Raw genomic sequence first — 22,867 nt, forward strand, 5'->3', positions numbered from 1 at the left:
AAAAGCATCTTGACCAGGCCAGGACTGAAAGCCTTGTACTGAGTGAGTAGGAAAGGAAACAGGTGAGAAACAGAATCATAGAATAGTTTGGGTTGGAAGGGACCTTAAAGATCATCTTGTTCCAACACCCCTGCCATGGGCAGGGACACCTCCCAGTAGACCAGGCTGCCCATGGTCCCACCCAGCCTGGCCTTGAACAGCTCTAGGGATGTGGCATCCACAGCTTCCCTGGGCAACCGGTTCCAGTGCCTCACCACTCCCAACAGTGTAGAAATTCCTCCTTATGTCTATCCTAACTCTGCCCCTCTCCAGTTTACACCCTTGCCCCTAGTCCCGTCACTACAAGCCTTTGTGAACAGTCCCTCTCCAGCTTTCCTGTAGCCCTGTTCAGGTACTGGAAAGGTCGCTATAAGATTTCCTCGGAGCCTTCTCTTCTCCAGGCTGAACAACCCCAACTCTCTCAGCTTGTCCTCGTAAGGGAGGCGCTCCAGCCCTTTGATCATCCTTGTAGCCTCCTCTGGACCTGTTCCAACAGCTCCATATCCTTCTTATATTGAGGATTCCAGAACTGGACACAATACCCCAGATGAGGTATCACAAGAGAGGAATAGAGGGGCAGAATCACCTCTCTAGGCCATTTTAAATTGTTTTTAAAAAATAACAAGGCAAGGTACTTTTGAATAACTATTTTAAGTTTACAGATGGGCATCTCTGTCACATAATGATTAATCTCTTTTTCAGGCCCTGGGATTCTTACGGGAAAACTGTTCTGACACCCAGAAGACTTTTAATACACAGTCCAGGGTTATCTTGCAGACAATCTACAGCATTTATCCCTAGTGCCAGTATAGTCTTTTAGCTTAAGTAGTTCTCTCTTCCCAGTATCTAGCTGCAAACTTGTCTAGAGAAAATCATTATTAATTTCTCAGTTTTCATTTTGTTGGACAAAAAATGCCATGCTTACAGATTCTTCTTTACACTCTCCATATTGTCCTTGTAGCTCTTCTTGCTATTATTTCAGAGTGCATGTATGTCTTTTTTATATGGCTGCCCAGAATAGTACATTGAATTTCTAATTAAACCTCACCAAGGGCCTGTAAAAAAGTGTTAGTGCTTCCTTATTTTTCTTGGAAATGAACCTTAAGATTTCACATAGTATTTCATAAGTACATTACATCAGTGGTTTTTAGTACCTGAGATTGTTCTGCATGCATCTGCTATGGCCCTATGCAGTCATGTCATTAAAACAAATTGTTGCTAGTGTATGATCCATACTGCATAATCCTGATTTTTACCTTTTCCTTTTTTCGCCATATCACAAAAAAAAAAATCAGCCTGTGTAATCCTCTGATCTCCTTATAAACAGTCACGTCTAATAGAGCATTTACAGTGAATTTTATTATCACCTATTTAAGAGTTAAATAACTTAAGAGTATATTTTGAAAAAATTAATATGCCTGCTCCTATCCCCTATCTTCTCTCATTTCTACAGGTTGCTATTTCTCTTGTACCTATTGGAAATTCAATTTGAAATTCCTGTAAAGTCCAGTTACAATAGTCCAGGTGAAGAATATCTAATTTACTCCCTCACCTAAGTAAGTAAAACCAATGAACTGGTAAAATATATTCTGGGAAAAACACATGACATTTTATTTCACTACTCTTCTTTATAATCTACTTTTTGATGTTCTATATTTTTATATGTAAACTTTCAATAAAGTTATTTGAAAGAAGCTTTTGCATGGAATTATCTTTCACATTCAACTTGAAAAGAGAGAAACCCACTTTGGCTGCAAAAATAAGAATGGGAAAGGAAAATGACAGGCTGCTAATGACAGACTTGGGATAGATGAGAATTCATTAAAGTCCCAATTGAAATTACCAGCTATGGTGCCTGATTATACTGACTTTCTTCCTGTCAGAAGCCTCTCCTAATAATTTTAGTTTGCACTGACTTAAATACAACAGAAATACCTCATGCAGACCTATCTTAGCTCTATGAAAGTATAGACAAATGTAAGAATTACATAGATTAAGTGTTAATTTTTTTTAATCACAAGTATCATGAGGATTTGAAGTTCTGTACATAATGTATTGAAGTTTTTGTCCTACTAATATTTAATTAGATTACAAATGTGCCCTCAAAACAAAGAACAGGGCAAGATAATTGCCTAGACAGAAATTTTTCAACTCAAGACCATTTATTACCAAACGAGATATTGTCATAAAAGACTGCATATATCATTTTGCTCTAAGCCTCTTAACAATAAGAGCATACAAGAAAAAGTCCTTTATCAACTAAAGTAAATTTGAACTAGAAGATCAAATCCTTTCCCAATAAAAGTAATTTTGTACTAAAATATCATGCTCCTCTTTACAGAGACATTATGCAAACGTTATGGTGATAATTTCTATTTCTGTCCTAGAGCAACTGGAGCAAGAAGTATTTTAGCAGTCTGATCATTATTCCGGCATCTTAACCAACTGACCCGTTCACCTGGTCTGCGATACCTGGTATGATGATCTCAGGGACATCCAGAATGTTGCCAAATGAAGCAGTTTTACGATGGCCTCGTTTAGGCTTGGAATAGGCTGAAAAAATACACATATACAATACACATGCAAAACACTAAAATTGCAATAGCAAAATTATTAAATTCCTAATACTGCATTTTTTTCATAGACTTGGTTAAACTACAGTTCATGCAAAAATGTGTCATGCAGAATAAACTGCACTGCCTTCCACTCATGCTTACACATATTAAAGCAACTGTTAAAAAGCAAAAAATGCAGAACTAGCTGTCATTACAACACTGTGTAATTAGTTATAGTTAGCAACACAAAAGTCAAACACAGAAAGCAGCATGGCCATGAGGAAGGGAAAACCCAAATATAAGTACCCAAACAGAGAACAAATTTAATTATTTCAGATCACCTGTATATGCAGAATAAATTCTTGACTGCCTGAACTTAAAAAACATTTTCTTTCTAGTGTTATGTACAAACTATTTTGTAAACAAGATTAATAGTTAGGTACTTCTGTTTCTTTAAATCACCTCCTTTTAAAGGGAATCTCTGAAAAACTGCTTACTCTTATCACATTTGATAAGCATTCCTGCCTTCCATTTTTTTGTCTTATTAGTGCACATTTTTTGTTTCACCAACTGGATATTATGAACCTTTTCATTTTTGAATGATGTCCCAGAAACATTATATGCTCTGAAATAAAATCTAATAGGTCTTTTTAAAATTTTTATCTTACTACTGGTGTACTTTAAGATAAATAGTTCCCATTTAGAGAAAAGACTGACTACATCTCCCAAGGACAGAACACTACAGCAAAACTCAATAAACTTAAGTAATTGTAAACTGCATTATGTGATTTATCCTTATGCTTAATCTAGCAACAGATAGAACAAGAAGATTAAATAATTCTTGACCTGATTTACCCTTAACAACAGCCCAATTCTCACCCAGCCAGAAAATCCTTTTCAGGTTCATAGCATCTTATTTCTGTCACACAGATAATAATATTAAGAAACAAAGCAAAACCAATAGTGTTGTTTCAGCTTTCTTTGACAGAAAGAGTTGTGGTTAGATCGATCTGACCTAATTTCTAGTAGTTCACTACTGCCTGAAGTGATTTCTTTGAAGAAATAACTAGTATGTTCAATACATACCTTCGTTTCAAGAAAAAGAAACTCTAGTCATAACAACAAATACTATCTGAAATAATAACTACTATTCAGAGCAATGTACTTAAGGAAGACAAACCGGGAAAATTAAAAACTCGCACAAAGGAAGGCCAGGTTATCTCCACTAATGTAAAAAACTTACATTGACTTTAGAATATAAGTGACCAAAGTGAGTCCTGACATATTTTAACATAAACCCAGCATGTTGTTATTATCAGTAAGTACACAGCTGCCTTCTGTGTTAGGAAACCTTTAAGGATATTCAGGTAAGATGTGCTACACAACCATCCAGTCAAAGACTGACATACAGAAGACAAATCTTGGAAAAAGGCTTCAAAATAACAACATAAAAGTAAAAAGTGTTTAGGTCAAGATAAATATTATTTCATGAGTAACTTCAGTAAAACAAGACCCTGGAGAAATCATAATACGATGAAGTACGAAAATGGAAGTCATGATGCACAGAAAGCCACAATATGATGCATATTTCCTTATTAATTACAGCTGCTCAATTACCCCGATTTTCAGATTGGTAGAAAAATACTAGAACAGCTAAATAACCCTGGACTAACTGAAGTAATTTTGTTTGATTGATTAGATATGTGATTACATACCATAGCAAAGAAAAGTTTCACATAGGAAACAAAAAATCTAAAGTTTGCGTAAACAATATCTCTGATGTAGAGAAGAGACAAGGAAGTGTTTGCCAAGTACACGCTTTTTTATTAATCCACTCTTCTGGAAAGTATAAAGATTGCTTTTACCATAAAATTACGTATTTATACTTAGACATAAATTACAATTCAGTCAGATTCAATTTTAAGAAAGAACAGTTTTGAGCTACCTGAAGCAAACCTGGCAAAACACCTGTAGATTTACTTTTTTAAACAAAAGATATCAATGCTTTGTTGATCTCAATCTGATTAATAAAATGTAACACTATTTCTCTTTCTGAAATCTGTCAAAATGGATTTTAAAACCTAGTAGGAACTTAAAGCCCATTTCATTTCCAAAATAACATTTTCTTCAAAGTTATTCCTATAGTATTTTGAAATTATTGTGCTAGCAGAGATGCAATAACATTATTTCAGATGCAATGAAGAAAGTTGTGCATTTGGAATAGGATTGATATTTAAAAGTCTCATAGTGATTCTTTTAAAAGGCAAAAAAGTCTAACTCTTCACTTCTGCAATCTTAAAAGTACCCAATTAAAATACTCAACCTTGTTGAGGGTACAACCATGACTGAAGTCATTCTCCCCCACAGTTAATAGAGGACAATGAAGACTACGTGAAAAGTTGAAGTATTTTCATACGCTTAATGGTATTAACCTTCTGTACGACTATGCATGTTTTACATCTTCTTCCTCCTTTCCTTCCTTCATATTCTTTAGTCCATCCCCTAAAGATCCTTTAATTTTACCTGTGATGGAAGCTATCCTTGCTTCTATTTCAGACATGTCAGCACTCATCCTTTTGGCTTCTCCCGAAACAAGGGCTGACTGCGGTCGTGCACGAACATCTGACAAACTCTCCACACTGCTCCCACGAGATGGGGGTAAACTCAAACGGCCAGGATCACCCTGTTTCAACAGTCACACTTTTAGAAAGGAAAAAAAATTCTGCAGAAGCCCCTTCATGATATGAACTGTATGTACGCCAAAATATTTTTCTATAGTGTGCATTTTAAAAGTGACAATATTAAAAATTTATAATTCAAAACCCGGTAATAGTATAACTATTATGAACATACAAGAACGAAATATCACAAATTTCAAATTAATCTAACTACAAAGATAAAATTGAGCAGAATTAGGTGAATATTGTCACAAAAGAATCTTTTCATCCTACTTTACAAAATTCACATAAATATTTAATCCTTTCACGTCATACTGTTATAAATTTAATGCAGTGTTTTTTAAATGTAATTTATTTAACCTAATGATTTCCTTGAAGTAAAATGTACTTTCTTTTTTTTTCACTTACTTGAAGATCTTTTGGAGCCTTTTAGTTTACCTTTTTGTTATCATTTAATATTTTTCATGCCCTTTCATGCTCTTTTCCTACAACTAACTGGTTCCAACTTGGTACTATCTTTGAAAGAAGACACTGACATTTCGTAGCACTTTTAACACTTTTGTTCATCTTTGTCCATTTCATTACTATGGTTCAAAACTACACGTCAGCTTACCGGCTGCTTGGCTGTATTTTTCATTTGCTGTGCCAATTTTGACTCTAAACGTTTAATAGTGTCATTGGTAGAAGCTCCTTGGAAGTCACTTGGTTCCATGTTAGCATCACTCTTGTTACTTGTGTTCGTAGAAGTGATGTCCATGAATGAACCTACAAATCAATAACAAGGAAAAATATTTGAGGATTTCTTTTAAAAACACTGAAGAACACCTCTTCACCTCGGCAAGCTACAAGATTGCAACAGATCCACTAATATAAAAAGTAAAAGATGGAATACAAGACTAAGTACCACAATGACATTCTGAAGTCAATCTTAGCTTGCTCTGTGATTGTTGGGGTAGATGTTATACTAACAACACAACCAGCAACCTCATTCACAACTAATGATAAAGTCCATCATTAACCATAGAGGAGCACAAATACCTGAAAAATAATGCAATACATATTCACAGTTTAAAGTGATAAATCATCTCTTAAAATGATGCGCAGAGGGGTGGAGAACAGCCAATAAAGCCAGTACAATGCTACAGCTGAAAAGATTTTTTCCTATACAGGTCACTAAGCTGCAAAGTAGCCAAGTAAACTTCATCCGAAGTAACAGCAATTTGTTTAGATAGAAAACAAACCAACCAAGCAGTGGAAGGTGAAGACATGTAAGATTAAAAACAACTGAAGTGGGAAAGCTGTACTCTAAAAAATCATATGACCTAATAATCTTTATTTTCTGTTATTAAAAGGATTATTCTAAGGACAAGACTACCTGGAAGCCAAGCCCACATGCTGTTCCATTCAGTTTTCTAGTGACTTCCTACCACTTAATTTAAATTATTGTATTTACTGCATCTTAATATAAATCAACTGGAAATTTAAATTGTGGATACCATAACTGAAAGTAGGTGCAATTTTCAAGAATATGTAAAAATTTAAATATGTCAACCCCTAAACATTACATATAAGTGTGCTAGTTGCTAGCAACGTTCATGGGGAGGTGGCAGGTAGGGCGGGGTACTAGAAAGAGACCTTAAGCCTGGACACTCAGAGACAGCTCTGATTATATGCTTGTTCTCCATTAAAGGTATGCTTAAGTAAGATCATGTGGCCGAGAATACTAAATATGATATGGTACAAGATCTTCACAAAAAAATAACATTCCTGCCAAAGCTTAAGATTTTGGAAAGGTTACCTTCCTCAATTTGAGTTCAAAATCAATATGAGAATATGTGACTGATAATCCACCTGCTTAATTTCACTTTGCTGTTCTTTTCTCTTATTTATACAAGTGTACCTGTACTAGTGGCAGAGTTGCTTTGGCCTTCATCTGAATACTGGCAAGGATACTGCAGAGGTTCATCAGCTCCTGGAAAGTACTGTGAAAAAAACCACAATAATTTGATAGAAAGCAATTAACAATAGTTTTAAAATTATGTAAATAATACCTCATAACATAATTTATAAATACAAATGGTATTTATAATAATTCTTACAATTTATTTAGAAAAGAAATAAACAATTATTTTTATTAATACATTAAAATACATCTATGGCTATTTTTAATCATTTCCCTACATGCATTATGAGTTGGTATCTCTCTCCCACAAGCAGACGAATCATTTCCCTTTTCTACTGTAAGAATTTGATAACTTTTATCAAAAAGAGAGAAAAGAGGAGAGAACATGCATGCCCACCTTTAGAGTGTGATTAAAGGCATACTTTTTAAAATACTATTTCTCAACTTTATATTAATAAATCATTTAGACACTAAAATAAATTTTTATACCCGCATCAAATGTGTCATTATTTTAACAATTTCCTCCATGGATGGTCGTTGTGAGGGATCCTTGGACCAACAACGGGTCATTAAACTCTCAATTGGTTTAGGTAAGTTTTTGATCAGTGGTGGTCGAGTACCTATAATTGAAATTAGAAAAATAAAACTTGATTTGTTAAATAGACTGTAAGATGACTCACAGCAACTGATCTCTCTCTGGTATTTTGCTAAATAAATACAAGAAATCATATAATTAATTGTAGTCTGAAAAAACTAGCCTGTACTTAATTGTCTCTCTTACAAACAAAAACCTGACAAAAAAGGGTTCCTTTGCACTACATACAACTTGTAGTCACATACAAGCAAGTAGAAAGAAAATTAAACTTTTCCTTCAGTAGTGACTTGAATAACTTCACTGTCTGACCAAATACAACATATTACCATAGCTAACGAATATGGTACCACTTTCTGAAGAGTAAAGCTTTAAACCAAACTAGGAAGCAGGCAGTACCAGCTTCTAATGCTGGTATGTGCAAGAAGAAAGGGGAAAAAAAAGGGGAAAAGTATTTTTGAGGGCCAATTTTGATCTTTTCATAGCCAATACACATTTTTGTTACATATTTTACTTCAACTGTTGTATATATTTTTTTGTATAATTATGCTTTTTCATTCAAGTTTCTACTCTTTTTAATATTTCAGTAATAAGTACAATTAATGGACATCCAGTTGTGTTCAAACATGAGAAGTAGGGACATCTTCCATAAAAACAAGCAAGTATTTAAAAATTCTATTAACCATAATGATTAATACATGAAATAAGAGTGCCACAAAGATTTCAAGTGAGGTGAAGCACACTAACACTTCCTTCCTAAGGAAAGGAAAGAGGGAGAAGACAAAAAACAGTAAAAAAAAAAAAGGAAGTTTTTAAAGCAAAAGTAGAGACAGATAGGGAATCTGTCTTCCCTTAAAGGATACTCCCACACATTATTGATGTTTTCTGATTTATGACTATTACATTTACTCTTACTTTTACAGTTAATGCTTTTATGCTAGGCACTCGTTGCTCCCAATCTCAATGACTCATGTCCTTGAAAAACTGAAACGGAGAATCTCTTTCATATTTCAAAAACCCCACTTGCAAATATCTATCTTTGTGCATTTTTATGACTGCAAAGCTCATCCATCCTTCCACTGACTGCCCCTTTCTCCCCTTCATCGAGCAGGATGCCCGTGCTCACCTTAAGCTTCTATCACTTCATAGTGAAGCAATGAAACTCGGGCAGAGTATTAGCCTTCACTGCTTGTTTATCAACTACATCTTCTGAACAAGTTTCTCCTTTCTTTGATGCTGCCTTTCACAAATGGCAGAAACTCTGCAGATATTCACTGAACTACTGCACTATCATTACTTTATTATTCTTAAAATTCTGCTTTGCCATGGTACTTTAAACACAGTTAAAAAAAGTTACAACACTAGCACAAAGATACTATTCCGACCAATGTTGTGTCACTGCTTTCTTTTTCCATTTGAATCCTATCATTGTCTCCTGTTTATATTCTAAGTTCCTGAGAATCTGTTCCGTATAGTAATTAGCACAGCAGAGTTCTGCTCCAGGACTGCTGGTACCTAGACACAAAAGTAAAACAATGCCACAGCAGAACACAAAAAAAAAAAAACCCAACAGATGGAGAATAAAGTAATATTTTTAATGCCTAATAGTCCTGCAGAGTTTGACAGTTCCTAGCATTTCTAAAGATGGGTCAGGAGACTACAACTCACACACTTACTGTAGACATCCAATTAAAAGAAAAAATAATCATTCATGCAGACAGACAAGTTGTAGGTTCACAGCATGGGATCACTTTTAAAATGGAGTGTATTTTCCCTTGTTTGGTCATATGGTAGTTACACATAGCAGGAAATGCAAGCATTGTAGCAGTGAAATAACGTAAAACCCACACTGACACAGAAGTGGCAGCATCTCGTAAGTCTTTATGACAAAAATGCATATTTAGTGAAGTATAAAACAGAAAAACTAGTAATTTAAAGCCACACAGTTGTGGGTGTTTAGCAAATTTATAGGCAAAATACACGACTTCAAATACCACGAAATATTTTCAACTCACCATTGTGAACTGCCCACATTATGCGGAAAGCTGGACCACCAATCTCATCAAAAGGTTTCCTACGGGTGATTACCTCCCAGAGAATAATACCCCAACTGAAAACGTCACATTTTTCACTGTAATTGCTACCTGGAAGAAAGCCATCAATATAATTTGTCTCTTTTCCATAAAACACATTAAAAAAAGTACAGTTTGAGCTGATATATAGGTCTATGTGCTTCCTTTCACTTCACATTTGTTTTAATGAGAAAAAACAGTTCTCTAAAGCTGTCTTATTCACACTAATGTAAGTCTGAATTCTTTTGACAGTAGGATCGTTCAGAATGGCTCTCTCTGGAAATCAATCCTTTTCACTTGGAGTTATCCTGAAATGATAAAATACATCAGTTTTCTTAGAAAATATAAACCACAATTTATTAAGTTGCAAAGACTCTTGCATTCAGGATTACACTGACTATTGCTTGCTTCCTGCAAGTATTCTTTTTCGACTCACTTCTTCCATGTTAGTCACAATATGCCAGCCAATAACATTCCTGTCATATCCATTGCTCTTCATTAATTACAGGTCTTCAGCAGAACTAGTAAGGTAACATATGAACAAATCAGCAGATTCCCCTACTCCTCACCATCTTTTTTAGTTCTTGTTTACTATTCTTACTCTTTTTGTCATGTCATTACTTAAAGTTCTTTGATGCCAAGTTAAAGTATTCTGTATTGTCTCATTAGGTAACAGACCAACGTAAGAATAACAGAGACACAATCGTTCCTTGAATTACCCCATTATCCCAAAGCAAGTTTAAAATAGTTTGTTCAAAAGGAAGTTCTGAGATTAGAACACTTACTCTCTTTCGCTTTATCCTGATCTGAATGATATCATTTTAATTTAGATGGTTTGATCTCTCAAGGCTTTCAGTGCCCTAACCTTTAAAATGGGTGGAAAATCTTAATACTAGGGAAATCACTTCAGTAAGCTCTCTGCCATCTAAAACAGATACATCTTGTGCCCCTATTGTTCTCATCTGAAATTGTTAGTACTAGAAAAGTACTAAAATAATATAAGCATTTATTCCATTGTTGAATTCTGATGTAGTAGCACAAGTGAACAATTTTTTAACAACTTGGACATGCAGCATAATTTTAGTAGTTGAATGACTTTTTCAAGAGTAAATTGATGTGCTGTATCATAGGAGCTACTAGATTCCTTTCCTTCCTTGATACTTGTTCTTGTATAAACATTTATTTTATCAGTAAATTCTTTCAGATAGAAGTCCAACCGTAAGTGGAAGACTTTTGCTGCTGTCCAATAACAAATTTGCAACACAAGATTTCCTTGTTTAGCTTCGCAGAATTCATATGCCAGAGAATAAGGGAGATGTAGTATAAATCCCTACTACAGTACATTTATTTCAAAATCTGCTTTAGATTAAGATTTTTCACAAAAAAAACCCCTATTGATAACTTTCATACTAATTATGCAATTGATCATTTCTAAAAGAAAAAAATCTCTTATTTACATAATTTCACTTAATAGTAAACAAATACTAAGTAAATAAATATTCCTAAGTAGAGTTAAAGAAACAGAATAGGTGCTTCTATATAAAGTGACACAATGGAAAATTTTTAGGCACTAGAAAATCACTCTTGGATGGGTCATCTAAGCAACATGCAAGAGAAAAAGGTAACTTCAAAATAAAAGCTCCAAAAGCAGTGTTCAGGAGGAAATACCTCCTAAAAATGTATATGGACATACATAATTTGCTGCTCCTTTCTGGAATAGAGACAGTAAAAGAAAAGAGGCCACTTGGATCCAGAATCTGGGATATGACTGCTGCACACAGGCACTTGCCAAATACATCAAAACCAGGACACCTGCTTCCTGCAGCAGGATGATGGCTTCTCCAGAGCACTCTGCTAACAGCAATCATACTTTAAGGTACGGACTGGCTAAAAGTTGTTTAATTTTCACTCCAATATTGACTGGATTACTTCTCTGACAATCATGCAGCAATTATACCTAGCTAATTATCATCAGTCTTCCCCGGCTACATTCCAAGAAATACCTTGTTTTCCTACTTAACTAAATTAACTGTTAATAACAAGTTCCTCAGTATGTAGGAAAGAGGAAGCATATCAAATCTCTAGATTACACAAAAAGCAGACAAAGAGGGAATTACAAGAAAGTGGGAGATTGAAAATGAAGGCAATTATGTTCAATTTAGAGACACTAACAGGGAAATTCTACAGATAAAAGCTGATTAGAACAGGGAGTAGAAGTAATGACAATGTAATCAAATGTCAAAGGAGTTAGAAATTATTTAAAAATCTCAGAAACAGCACAATTCTGAGGAAATAGCCCTCTGGCTGTGTTTCACCTGCTTATAAAATAAGAAACACCAGCTGTCTAAAGGTTCTCCTTATGTAAATCTCAACAATGACACAAACAAAGGTTCCACATTTTCATGCAATTAACTGATACTAACATGATAGTCAATTCAGTGCTGCTCTTCGCAACTCCACAATATTATTTGGTGATATAAAGTCATACAGATTTTTAAATAAATGCTAGACTTTTGTGAAGACTCTTGCAGTTGTTAGCTCAAACTTTAGTACACTGATTGAAATAAAATTAGATTGTATGACTCTCATACTTCCTATACCAAATTCATTCACATTGCATCCCTAGAAAGAACACATTATACTGTCACTGTTAATTATTGTTACCTTCAAAAACTTCAGGTGCCATCCAAGCAGCACTTCCCTTATTGTTGGTCATGTGTGTTTGAATATCACAAGCTGTACCAAAATCACAGATTTTTAGAACAGTCCCCCCGGCCACCAAGAGCAAACTGTCAAAGAAAAAAAAAAAATCAAATTGAAATTGCAGCCTCATAATCAACTACTGATATTTCTATTCCTCCAACTATCATTTTAATATAGTTGAATATCTAGGGCTTTGCTTCTCATTGCTTTAGTTTTATGATTTGAGAAAGAAGTAAGGTTATTTGTGCCTAACCTGAACATATGAAATATTTTCAATATATACATGCATTTTAGTAATCTTTATACATGCTAGATATTAAATAAATATCATTAGCCAGAATAAATCACTAAGCACATATAGATAAAATTAGTCTTTCAGATGCCAGAAGCTGAAAAACAAGTGCTGTAATAATTTTAACAAAAGAATGATTGACTCCCATTCATGTCAGTCAAATTTTTTATTTAAATGAAAGCACCTGAAGTTACATTTTAACAGCACTCCAAATCAAAACTAGAGATAGAAGAAAGAATTAAAGATTTATAGTAGGGCTTCATGTTATAATTTATCTAGTAACAACTGCAGGCTACCACCAAAATCCCCCTGCTGATCCCCAAACATGTTTCCACCTAATCTCTAGAGGCAGCTTTGAAGCTGTAAAATGAGTCACATCAACAAACTGACTGGGCAGAAACTTGCTCATTTTTGGTTCAGTGGAAAGTGATGGAACATTCTAGCAGGGGTGGTGGCACAGGCAGAAGGATGGGATAGAAGAGGATGGCCATGTCGGGAAAGAGTTCCAATATACCAGATTAAAGATCATGTTGAAACCAAGCAATCGAACAATCCCCCACCTGATGTTCTCTTACTGAACACCACAACCCATTGTTAAATTGGGGCATTTTAAATGCCTCTGATTAGAAGACCTTTCCCTATCAAAGTCCTCTTCCACGATGGAGGGCAGGAGCAGGATGTATTTCCAGTACAGCAGAAAGTATCTGAGTACAGTTCATTTCCTGTGCACCCTCATTCTGTAACTGAAGTGTCAAAAGCACAGCTTTCATTTGGAGTATAGTACATCCCATAAAGTTAATTTAAATTGAAGATATTTCTTTCATATACAATGAAATTGTTATAAATTATCTTCAACTTCAATTATAAGAAAACATGAAATATGAACCATAAACCTACTTTGGTGGTTTCAGGTCTCTGTGAATAAGAGCCTTAGGTTTCATACTGTGGAGATACGCCACTCCTTGGGAACACTGTAAACACCAACTCATGGCATGTGCAGCAGTATAATGAGGCAAGGGTTCAGCACCATGCAGCACTGCAAAACAAAGGCACAAACTAAAAAGAACTTTATTGCATATTACAACAGATACAACGGAGTTAACAACATACCAGTCAGAAAGCTCTATGGAATCTAAGTAATTATCAATGCCCCATCACTGCAACAGAAAAAAATCCTTCTGCAGACTGTTAAAAAAATGGAATGGTCAAAATAATTTCCATTTTTAATACATTTTCCATATTTTTTTATGTTAAAACTCAGTATGAAAGGTGTTGCTTGTTCTCAGGTATCCCTGGTAAAGTTTATGTTAAACAAAAGCTCAGGGATTCACAATTTAAGAAAGATTCTTTACCGATGTTGCACTGGAAAACTGTAAATGACTTACATAAAATATAAGAAACCGGCCTCAAGAAACAAACTAGTGGATTGAAAAGTGTTTTCAAAAGCACACTCCTTAAAATTATTTTAAGAATTTAAAAAAAACCACAAAATGATAGGGGTTGGAAGGGACCTCTGGAGGTCCACCAAGCAAGGTCAAGCAAGCCACCTAGTCAGTTGCGCAGGACTGTGCCCAGGCAGCTTCTGAGTATCTCCAAGCATGGAGACACATGTATGAAACGACTCTATATTTTAGATCATGTTTTCCCTAGCACTAGCACTTCAGCTCCAGGAAGACACTATGTTGAAATAATACTCACCATTGTATAGAGAACCTCCTTCAGCATACTCCATAACAAGACACACCTTTGGGGGGGGAGGGGACAAAAAATAGGGATGTTTTAAATGTAGGGGCGGAAAACAGCTTTTGTAAACTGAAAGGAAAGTTCTTTGAGAGGAACTGCAAAGTCTCCATACCTAAGCTAATGGAAAATTTATCTATGAGGTAAAGAGTCAGTTTGAATGGTATGTATTTAAGAACAAGAAACAGAAATGAGTTTTCTACTTAGCACCCACTGTAAGCTAGGTAAGAAGAGAACGACTTCCTTCCCCCCCCAGTCCTGAAATGCAAATGCTGTCTTCAAAGTGCAACTCATTTGCCTTTACCTTTTTTTTCAATGGCTTACAAAAAATTTTAAATACTGAAGAATTTCACCAGTATTAACAAAAAAGCGATGCAGCATTATTTTAACCAATTAAACAGACGTATTAGAGTTAGCTAAGGATACATCTGTCCTGTCACAGTACTTGCTTTTCTGCTTTGAGAATTTGTTGGGACTGTTTGCAGCTGTAGCAGAAAGAAAATCCTGAAAATTGCACGTATGAGAATAGGAACTGAGGTTAAAAGGTAATAGCTATAACTTACTGGGTTTAGACAGGCTCCATATAACTTGACAATATTGGGATGGTTTACTCGTGACAGTTGTCGAAGCTGCAAAACAAATCTCATTTTATTTTAAATCATGGGGAAAACAAGGCTAATGCTTTATTTTCACATCTATAATTCGTACACCACAACAGCAATTACAGTTTTATATGCCTGCATAACCCTAGATGGTGATTTTAGGAATTACAAGACTGATGTCCCTGTTTGCAATCTAATTTATATAATTAGGTTTATGTCTAGCTGGAACCATATTTAAAAGAAATAGAAAAGAAATTAAATTTAAACTAAGCATTTTTTTCATGGTGTATTTCATGACATTCATGTCATAAGCACTGTGCAACAATGACCTCTACAGGTTTGGTGCTCTTCCTGGAATCTCCAGTTTGGGAATCCCCATTGTCTGACTAAATCATCTGAATCATATCAGCTTTATTCACAATATAGACAATTACTGCTGCTCCCAAAACCTCATCTACAACACTATAAAGTAAGCCAGCCAGTTTAATATTAATGTGACAGTTCCAAGAACCTAATGCTCCTTGTACTAACTGATGATCAGTCTATTTTACACTGATTTTTCTTTACCAGTAGACATGAGAAGAGAAGGAAAAAGGATTTTTTTCACTTTACACAGACTTATGCTGTTCATCAACTAGGAGGCTAAAGTTATTTCTTTATGCTTCAGAAGTTCTATAAAACCAGAACGGAGTATTACAACTGATGTTTGCACTGTGTAAGGTTTCATGAATCCCAGTGATTACTGAACTAACTATTCCTGGGATTGCCATCGCATATCTCTGTCAAACACAAAACCACTAAGAGACTGATCAGACCTACTTAGTATTAAATTAGACCAGGTTAATAACATTAAAAAACTTTCCATGTCACAAGTATCTCATTTAAATTAGAAAGTTAACTTTTGATTCTAGAAAATGCTACATATCTTGGGAGGTTTATCAGCATAGCTGAACTACTCCAAATCTTTCTGAAGAAGTAAGCATTGAATGGCAAGAGTGATTGCCCTTAAATGAGTTACACAAATTAATAAACTTAAATGTAAGAAAAAAAACCCGCAAATTATTAGAACTGTTGAAAAAAGTAAGAAACACTTTCAAGCATGAACCTGAAAGTATGAAGAACCATACCAGCCCCTGGAAGTGTTAATAAGATCCAGGATTCTGGTGGATATTTCGGCTGCACCTTGACTCTTCATCAGGAAGAACTCATGAACTGGTACTTCCCCAGCCTGTGTGTCCTCTTATTTCTCGCCTTGCCTCCCAGTTTTTATGGGAAGTGAACTGAAGGAGCTGCAGTGCTCTCTGACAGCCGTTCTGTTCTGCGTGATAGGGAGTCCAGGCCTCTCTGCTGGGTACAAGCAGCATTTACCTCGTAATCATAGAATAGTTAGGGTTGGAAGAGACCTTAAAGATCATCTAGTTCCAATTCCCCTGCCATGGGCGGGGACATCTCACTAACTCAGGCTGCCCAAGGCCTCATCCAACCGGGCCCTGAACACCTCCAGGGACGGGGCACCCACAGCTTCCCTGGAAAACCTGTTCCAGTGCCTCACCCTCTCATAGTGAAGAAATTCTTCCTAATGTCCAGTCTAAATCTGTCCCTCTCCAGTCTATACCCATTCCCCCTGGTCCTATTCGCACAAGCCTTTATGAACAGCCGCTCTGCAGCTTTCCTGTGGCCCCTCCAGGTACTGGAAGATCGCTACAAGATCTCCTCTGAGCCTTCTCTTCTTCAGGCTGAACAAGCTCAACTCTCTCAGCCTGTCCTCGTAGGGAAGGTGCTCCAGCCCTGTGATCATCTTTGTAGCCCTTCTCTAGACCTGTTCCAAAAGGTCCATATCCTTCTAATGTTGAGGATTCCAGAACTGGACACAGTATTCCAGATGAGATCTCACAAGAGATACGGACACAGATCTTAGTGCACCAAATGCAGGCATGAATTTAAGAAAACAAGCTCTACCAAATCTCATGTTTTCCAGCAAAATTACTGTACCTCTACAATGAAGGCTTTTCTTTCGGATTCACTTTCTATTTGTTTAATGGCTACATCTTTAGCTCGCCATTTTGCCTTGCAGACCACACCAAAGGCTCCTCTTCCAACAACCTAGAATAAGATAATATGAAACAACCAAGTTAAAACTTGAAATAGTTTAATTTACTGCAGAGGACTTCATAAACAGAGAAGAAATTTACCTTAGGAAACTGAAGACACAAAATCAAGTTTTGCGGAAGCAATTTAATATTATGCAATGAAAGCATAACTGGTGCTTAGCTGAGCTTCCTCCAGAGATAATATACAGAATAATCGGAAACAACACATACAAAACATTTTACTATTAAAAATGCAGTAACAGTATTTCAGAAAAGTATGGTCTTAACTTTAAAACAAAATTTGCTCAGAAGAAAATCAGGGGAATGATGGCAAATTTATTTTGATAGATCTGACCAGTGATATTATATCTCTCTCCCATATTAACTTATGCTTACCAGCAATAAGAATTCAAACTTCTGAAATTTAAATGCATATGCAAACAATTGCACAGGACTATGTTGAAGACTGGATGAGGTGTTCAATGTGCACAAAGTTATCCTTTCATTTTCTCACAGATGCCTCAAAAGTGTGAGAACAGTAACCTCTCCTGAAAGTCCTCCAAATAAGCAGTGTCTGTATAAAATACGCTTTCTCTATTTTCATGAAATCTGTTTTCTAGTTTATTTGGAATTAACATTGTTTAAAAATATACAAAACCAGACAAGAGTCCTAACTCTTTACTGTAAATTCACAGAAGCAATAGTAGCAGCTCCTGCATACTACATTATTCAAGAATCTTTTAACATTCGCTGTGAAGAAGGTCTAAGACCATGGTTACTTCGAGTAATTCTTTGAAACCAAGCACAAAAATGAAAGCAGGATAGAGAGAAGTGTCCTTTTCTATGAGGTCACTTTCAGCTACAGGTGAGTTATAAACTACAGTATATAAAATTCTCACTTCTTTTAATTGCATTCTCCAGGAGGAAAATGGCAACAGAAATGGCAGCAAAACAGGCATATGGAATGTGAAGTTGAAACTGGAGGGTGACCAAAACAGAGACTACAACGGCTACAGAAAGTACAGATAAGCAAGTTGTTACACACACATCTGAAAGAGAGGTGGAGAGGAGGAGGAAACAGAATGCACAAAATGCACAGAAGCAGCTAAGGGATAGGAGCTCCTCCAACTCAAGTAAAAATGCAAGACAGGACAGATGAGAAGGACAGAGGATGGAGAAAAGGACAAGCGGCTAGGCAGGCTGGTCTCTGATGCTATACAGCAGCCATTCTTCAACTTTGGTTTTAACAGCATTATGTTCTGGTGTTCCTAGTCCTTAATCTCAAGTAATATCATATATATCTTGAGGAACAAAGCAGATACTTAATGCAATAAACATTTTGGGAGATGAATGAGAAGGTAAAGGATGAGGTGTAGGGAAAAGGTGGAGTAAAAGCACTTATAAATGTGATTACCATAGCAGTTTATCATGGCAGAATTTAATTTGACTGTCTTCGTCAAACAGGTAATGCACACATAAGAACATTATTTTGGATGGAAAAACACACTTCCCAAAATGACAAAACTCTTCACTAGAAAGTCATAGTAATTTACAACTTTATCCAATAAAAACCAGAGAAGATTCTCGTGGAGGGAGAAGAGGTGGGAAGGAATATTCAAAATTAAAATAGAGATGCAACATAATTAAAGCACCCGCAAAATATTTAAAAATAATATTGCATCCACATCATAAATAGCACACTGATTCTAATAGGTTCACTAGTGTATTCACTCCTTAACTGGATGTCTTCTTAAAAGAAAAGTGTGATTGGCAAGAGATGAGTGAATAACTACACATTCCCAATGCTGAAACAATGCAAACTGCCTGCTGCCTGAATACCCATCCTCTGAGGAAATCACATTTAGTAATTTCACCTCATTTTTGAGATGCTCCCCAATATAGTAATAATCCACAATGTAAATTAAGAATGCTGATCCAGAGAACACTACTCGGTAGTCAAGAATGTACAAGCACCAGACTGTACTTGTCAAGACTCCATGTCAAAGCAAACTGACTATAATTTATGTAAACAATGCTTAGGTTAGGTTGTCCCCAGTGCCTTCCTAATAACTAAAAAAATAAATAAATAGTGAAGCCGATTTCCCTTGAGAATGGGGTGAAAAAGGCTGAAGGTATACAAATCAAGACCTGCTAAACTTTCACGATGAATATACGGAAGTCTGCAATCAATGATACAATTTGAAGAGGGGGAAAAAATGTAAATAATAAAAAAAAAATCAAGATTTTGCATTAAGAAAGATGAGAAAAGAGGAAGTATGCTTAGCATTGTTGAAAGAGTACATACAAATATGAGAGGCGGCTGCCCAGGAATGATCAATGACATTTTTCTCTTCTGGTTTCCTTAATACACACAAAATTATTTCTCTCTTTTACATCACAGTACAGACTTGGCCTTCCAGGTGTTCCTGGCTTCTCACGTGGTTCACTGCCTAAGCCTACCACAAGATAGCCACAGAACATGCCCCATTCTTTCCCGTGTCAAAAGGAACCTGTTGATTGTCACCTCCCCTCACCTACGGTAACATAGGGCCTTGACTCCTCTCTTGATATAACACATACCAACTATTTTCATTCAGTCCACAACTGAGGCTGTAAACACCAAGCCACACACAAACAGTAGTCAAGAAGCCTATGGAAACAGCATATATAAACAAGCTGGAAACACTTAGTCACTGGAAGACCTAAAAGTCCTAAATAGTTTCCCTTGGTATTTCCTCAACTCTCTCACACCGTGTTTTGAATAAAACCGCCCAATTTCTTGGAGTTGGCAGGCCCCCCACCATCTTCTACTGGTGCAAGAGAGCTGTCCATTACAACCCCTCTACTCACCTCACACAGCACGTGACCAGACCAACAGTCTCAGAAAAATCTCATCAGTCTGTGTGTGCCATATGCCTGCATTTCACAGAAGTGCTCATCTACTGAGCCCACTGAATCATCTGCCAGACAAATACATGTAACTCAGGGAGCAGCCTGCTCACACCTGGGAAGTACTAGGGACAGCCAGTTAAGGAGAGAAGGATGCCACAGAACAACTGCAGGATGAAGCACACTGGCAGCAGCAATTCAGTTCCAGGTCTGATGTTTCCCTATGATAGAAAGGAACCCAAACTGATGAAGTAACTGGGAAGAACTCTCCCCACATAAAATGATTTCTCGTAGCTGGATACAACTGGCCTTGTGGTGCAAGGCTGAGTAAGACTTCTTTTAGAAGGCTCCTTTTTCTAATGTACCTTTTCTCTTACTCTCTCAGTTTTTGACTACCACTCTCCTACATTTAATCCAATGAAATGGAAATAAACCTGCAAACAGTGCTCATATGTCAGTATAAAAACTGGTCTGAGACACAGCCAATAAAATTTAATGACTTCTTTTTACTCAGCCTGAATCATTTGCAACAATGTGTGATTGGTCAGGCTTAGTTTTTTTTGGCTAGTATCTTTCCCTGCTGAGACTGGCATACATCCATATGTGCAAATATATTTTTTACTGATATAATTTTAATATTAGGACTATGTAATATATACATATATTTTTATATATATTACTTTTCAGGTGTATATGAAAACCCCCCAAACCCACTGATCTCTTGCATTTGATTCCACATGGCCAAATTTAGCGGATAAGACAGTATAATCACATTCTGTTCCCCTGAAGATAAATTCATCACTATTTGCAAGTTTAATACCAAGAACTGGTATCTGTATTTTTAGTTCACACCCTAGAAAAACCATTCTTTCTCAGTTTTGCCATATTTTTAAATAACAATTCTATTCAATGAAGAAATTAAGATAAATGAGTATACTGCCTGATGTGATGTTTTACATTGGGCCATGAATGTCACAATACTTAGGCTCTAATTAAAAAGTGAAATAAATTCCCAAAAAATCAGATCCTGTTATGAAGTTCTGTTGATGACTGGGGATGGGGAAATAAGCATCAGGCACCAACACGAAGAGTTCACAGGCAATCTAAATTTTAATTATATAACAGATAGCAGTGAGAGACAGTCAGACATAAATTTTATGGCTGGTAAAGTGTTTGATAAATGACTGTGCAGTCAAGGTTTCATAACAATTTATCAGTGCCTTGGTGTCTGCTTAGGCACAGGGTTGAACTTGAGAAGAGGACACAAATGCACTGAATATTTACCTAGGATACAGGGAAAACAGAAGAGCCGATCGTCCATTAAAGCAGCTCAACCTCTTGGACAGCATACAAAAGGAGCAACCGTTAGAAGCAAAGACTGATCTGATAAAAACTTGAAGTTTACAATGTGTGAAAGCCCAGTATGTCTTTCCTCCTTTATCTGGAAAAAGTATCTTACCATAAAAACATCCTTTTTAAATGACGGAATGAAGCTTGTGGTGAATTCCACTTATATTTCATTCTCTTACTTTAAGTTTTCGCTAAACAAATCCTTTAAGGAGTAGTTTTTAGAATTTGTCAGAGTTATTTAAACACTACGTAGTTTCCTTCAACACCATGTGCTAGAACTAAGTAACTTAATAGCACAGGAGAGAGGCACTGTATGAACTTCAGTTTCTTCCTGCTCGTTCCTTCTTATCCCCTGCTGTTGGTGCCACACCATATGTTTGGGCAGTAGTGCATATTCTGAATTATCTGAAGCACAGTTAATGGAATTATTGACACAACAAATCAATAAACAGCAGTTGATCTGTAGTACTCTGTATGTTTGGAAAATGATCTAAAAATAAACACATTCTCTTTGTAGAAGATTTTGGCCCTCTAAATATCTTCTAGGAGAAAAAAAGGAAAACATAGGACAGACAATATGTTTAGAAACAGAACACCAGGGTTTCTACTTTTCCACCAAATAGAAGTAATCAAGTAATATTCATTTAGTATATGACAGAGAAAAATTTTAAACTGGCAGAAATGCTTAAAGAGCTTTCAAGACTGAAAAGTATACACAAATTTATCCCTCTCCCTATAAAATTCAAACCAGTAAAAAGTTACATTTTACTGTGTGACCAAGCAACGTGGCAAAAGACAGTGCCATCTGCATGTTTTCCACATAATGTATTTAGAGTCTTATTTAAAGAATATGAACCATACAAGAGCCCTGCAACAAACACTACCTCTGCCTCTGTGTACAAATAGTATCAAATGCCATACAAAAAACAAAGATACATGATACTGACATGTAAGTATGTAGACTATACTGATTGCTAAGTATGTAGACTAGAAATCATGCAGGAAATAGACATTGCAAATATGTTAAGCCCGCAATGATGTATTTTGTTCTAAGGGATGTGACCAATAATTTCCTCTCCCGCAAGTAAAGCAAGAAAAATGCACCTCTGTTTAGTCAGATGCACGCTATTCCCCTATCAAATGTCAAAACTTTGGAAGAATTAATTTTGATTTTGCATTAATTGCAGAGGTTTTCTATTCACTCAAAACCATAAAGATATAAAGTCTTCTTGTCTATCCATGAAGTTTCCATGTTATTTAGCTCTGTATGCTGGATACGTAGTGCTCTTCTTTATAAGAAACCCTTGCTGGATACACAAGACAGCAATAAAATAGAATAGCTCCCTGGTTAGCAGATGTAGT

General features: G+C 36.0%; 1 protein-coding gene across 9 annotated transcripts in view; it reads right to left on the bottom strand.

The window, feature by feature from the left end:
• Window positions 1-22,867, bottom strand: part of MAP3K7 (mitogen-activated protein kinase kinase kinase 7) — a 48,242-nt gene that overhangs the window by 18,406 nt on the left and 6,969 nt on the right. For 4 of the 9 annotated variants that reach the window (XM_054062403.1, XM_009571082.2, XM_009571085.2 and 1 more), the window contains exons 2-12: window positions 17,169-17,279; window positions 15,138-15,203; window positions 14,533-14,578; window positions 13,732-13,870; window positions 12,504-12,628; window positions 9,783-9,911; window positions 7,665-7,795; window positions 7,173-7,254; window positions 5,886-6,037; window positions 5,118-5,277; window positions 2,512-2,592 (exon numbers count right to left, since the gene is read on the bottom strand). In XM_054062403.1, the coding sequence (XP_053918378.1) occupies window positions 2,512-2,592; window positions 5,118-5,277; window positions 5,886-6,037; window positions 7,173-7,254; window positions 7,665-7,795; window positions 9,783-9,911; window positions 12,504-12,628; window positions 13,732-13,870; window positions 14,533-14,578; window positions 15,138-15,203; window positions 17,169-17,279 (1,222 nt within the window). Of the gene's footprint in view, window positions 1-2,511; window positions 2,593-5,117; window positions 5,278-5,885; window positions 6,038-7,172; window positions 7,255-7,664; window positions 7,796-9,782; window positions 9,912-12,503; window positions 12,629-13,731; window positions 13,891-14,532; window positions 14,579-15,137; window positions 15,204-17,168; window positions 17,280-22,867 lie in introns of those variants that run through there. The other 5 variants (XM_054062404.1, XM_054062405.1, XM_054062409.1 and 2 more) reach the window with 3 other exon arrangements.

The sequence above is a fragment of the Cuculus canorus genome, chromosome 3 (assembly GCF_017976375.1).
Source record: "Cuculus canorus isolate bCucCan1 chromosome 3, bCucCan1.pri, whole genome shotgun sequence".
NCBI lineage: Eukaryota > Metazoa > Chordata > Aves > Cuculiformes > Cuculidae > Cuculus > Cuculus canorus.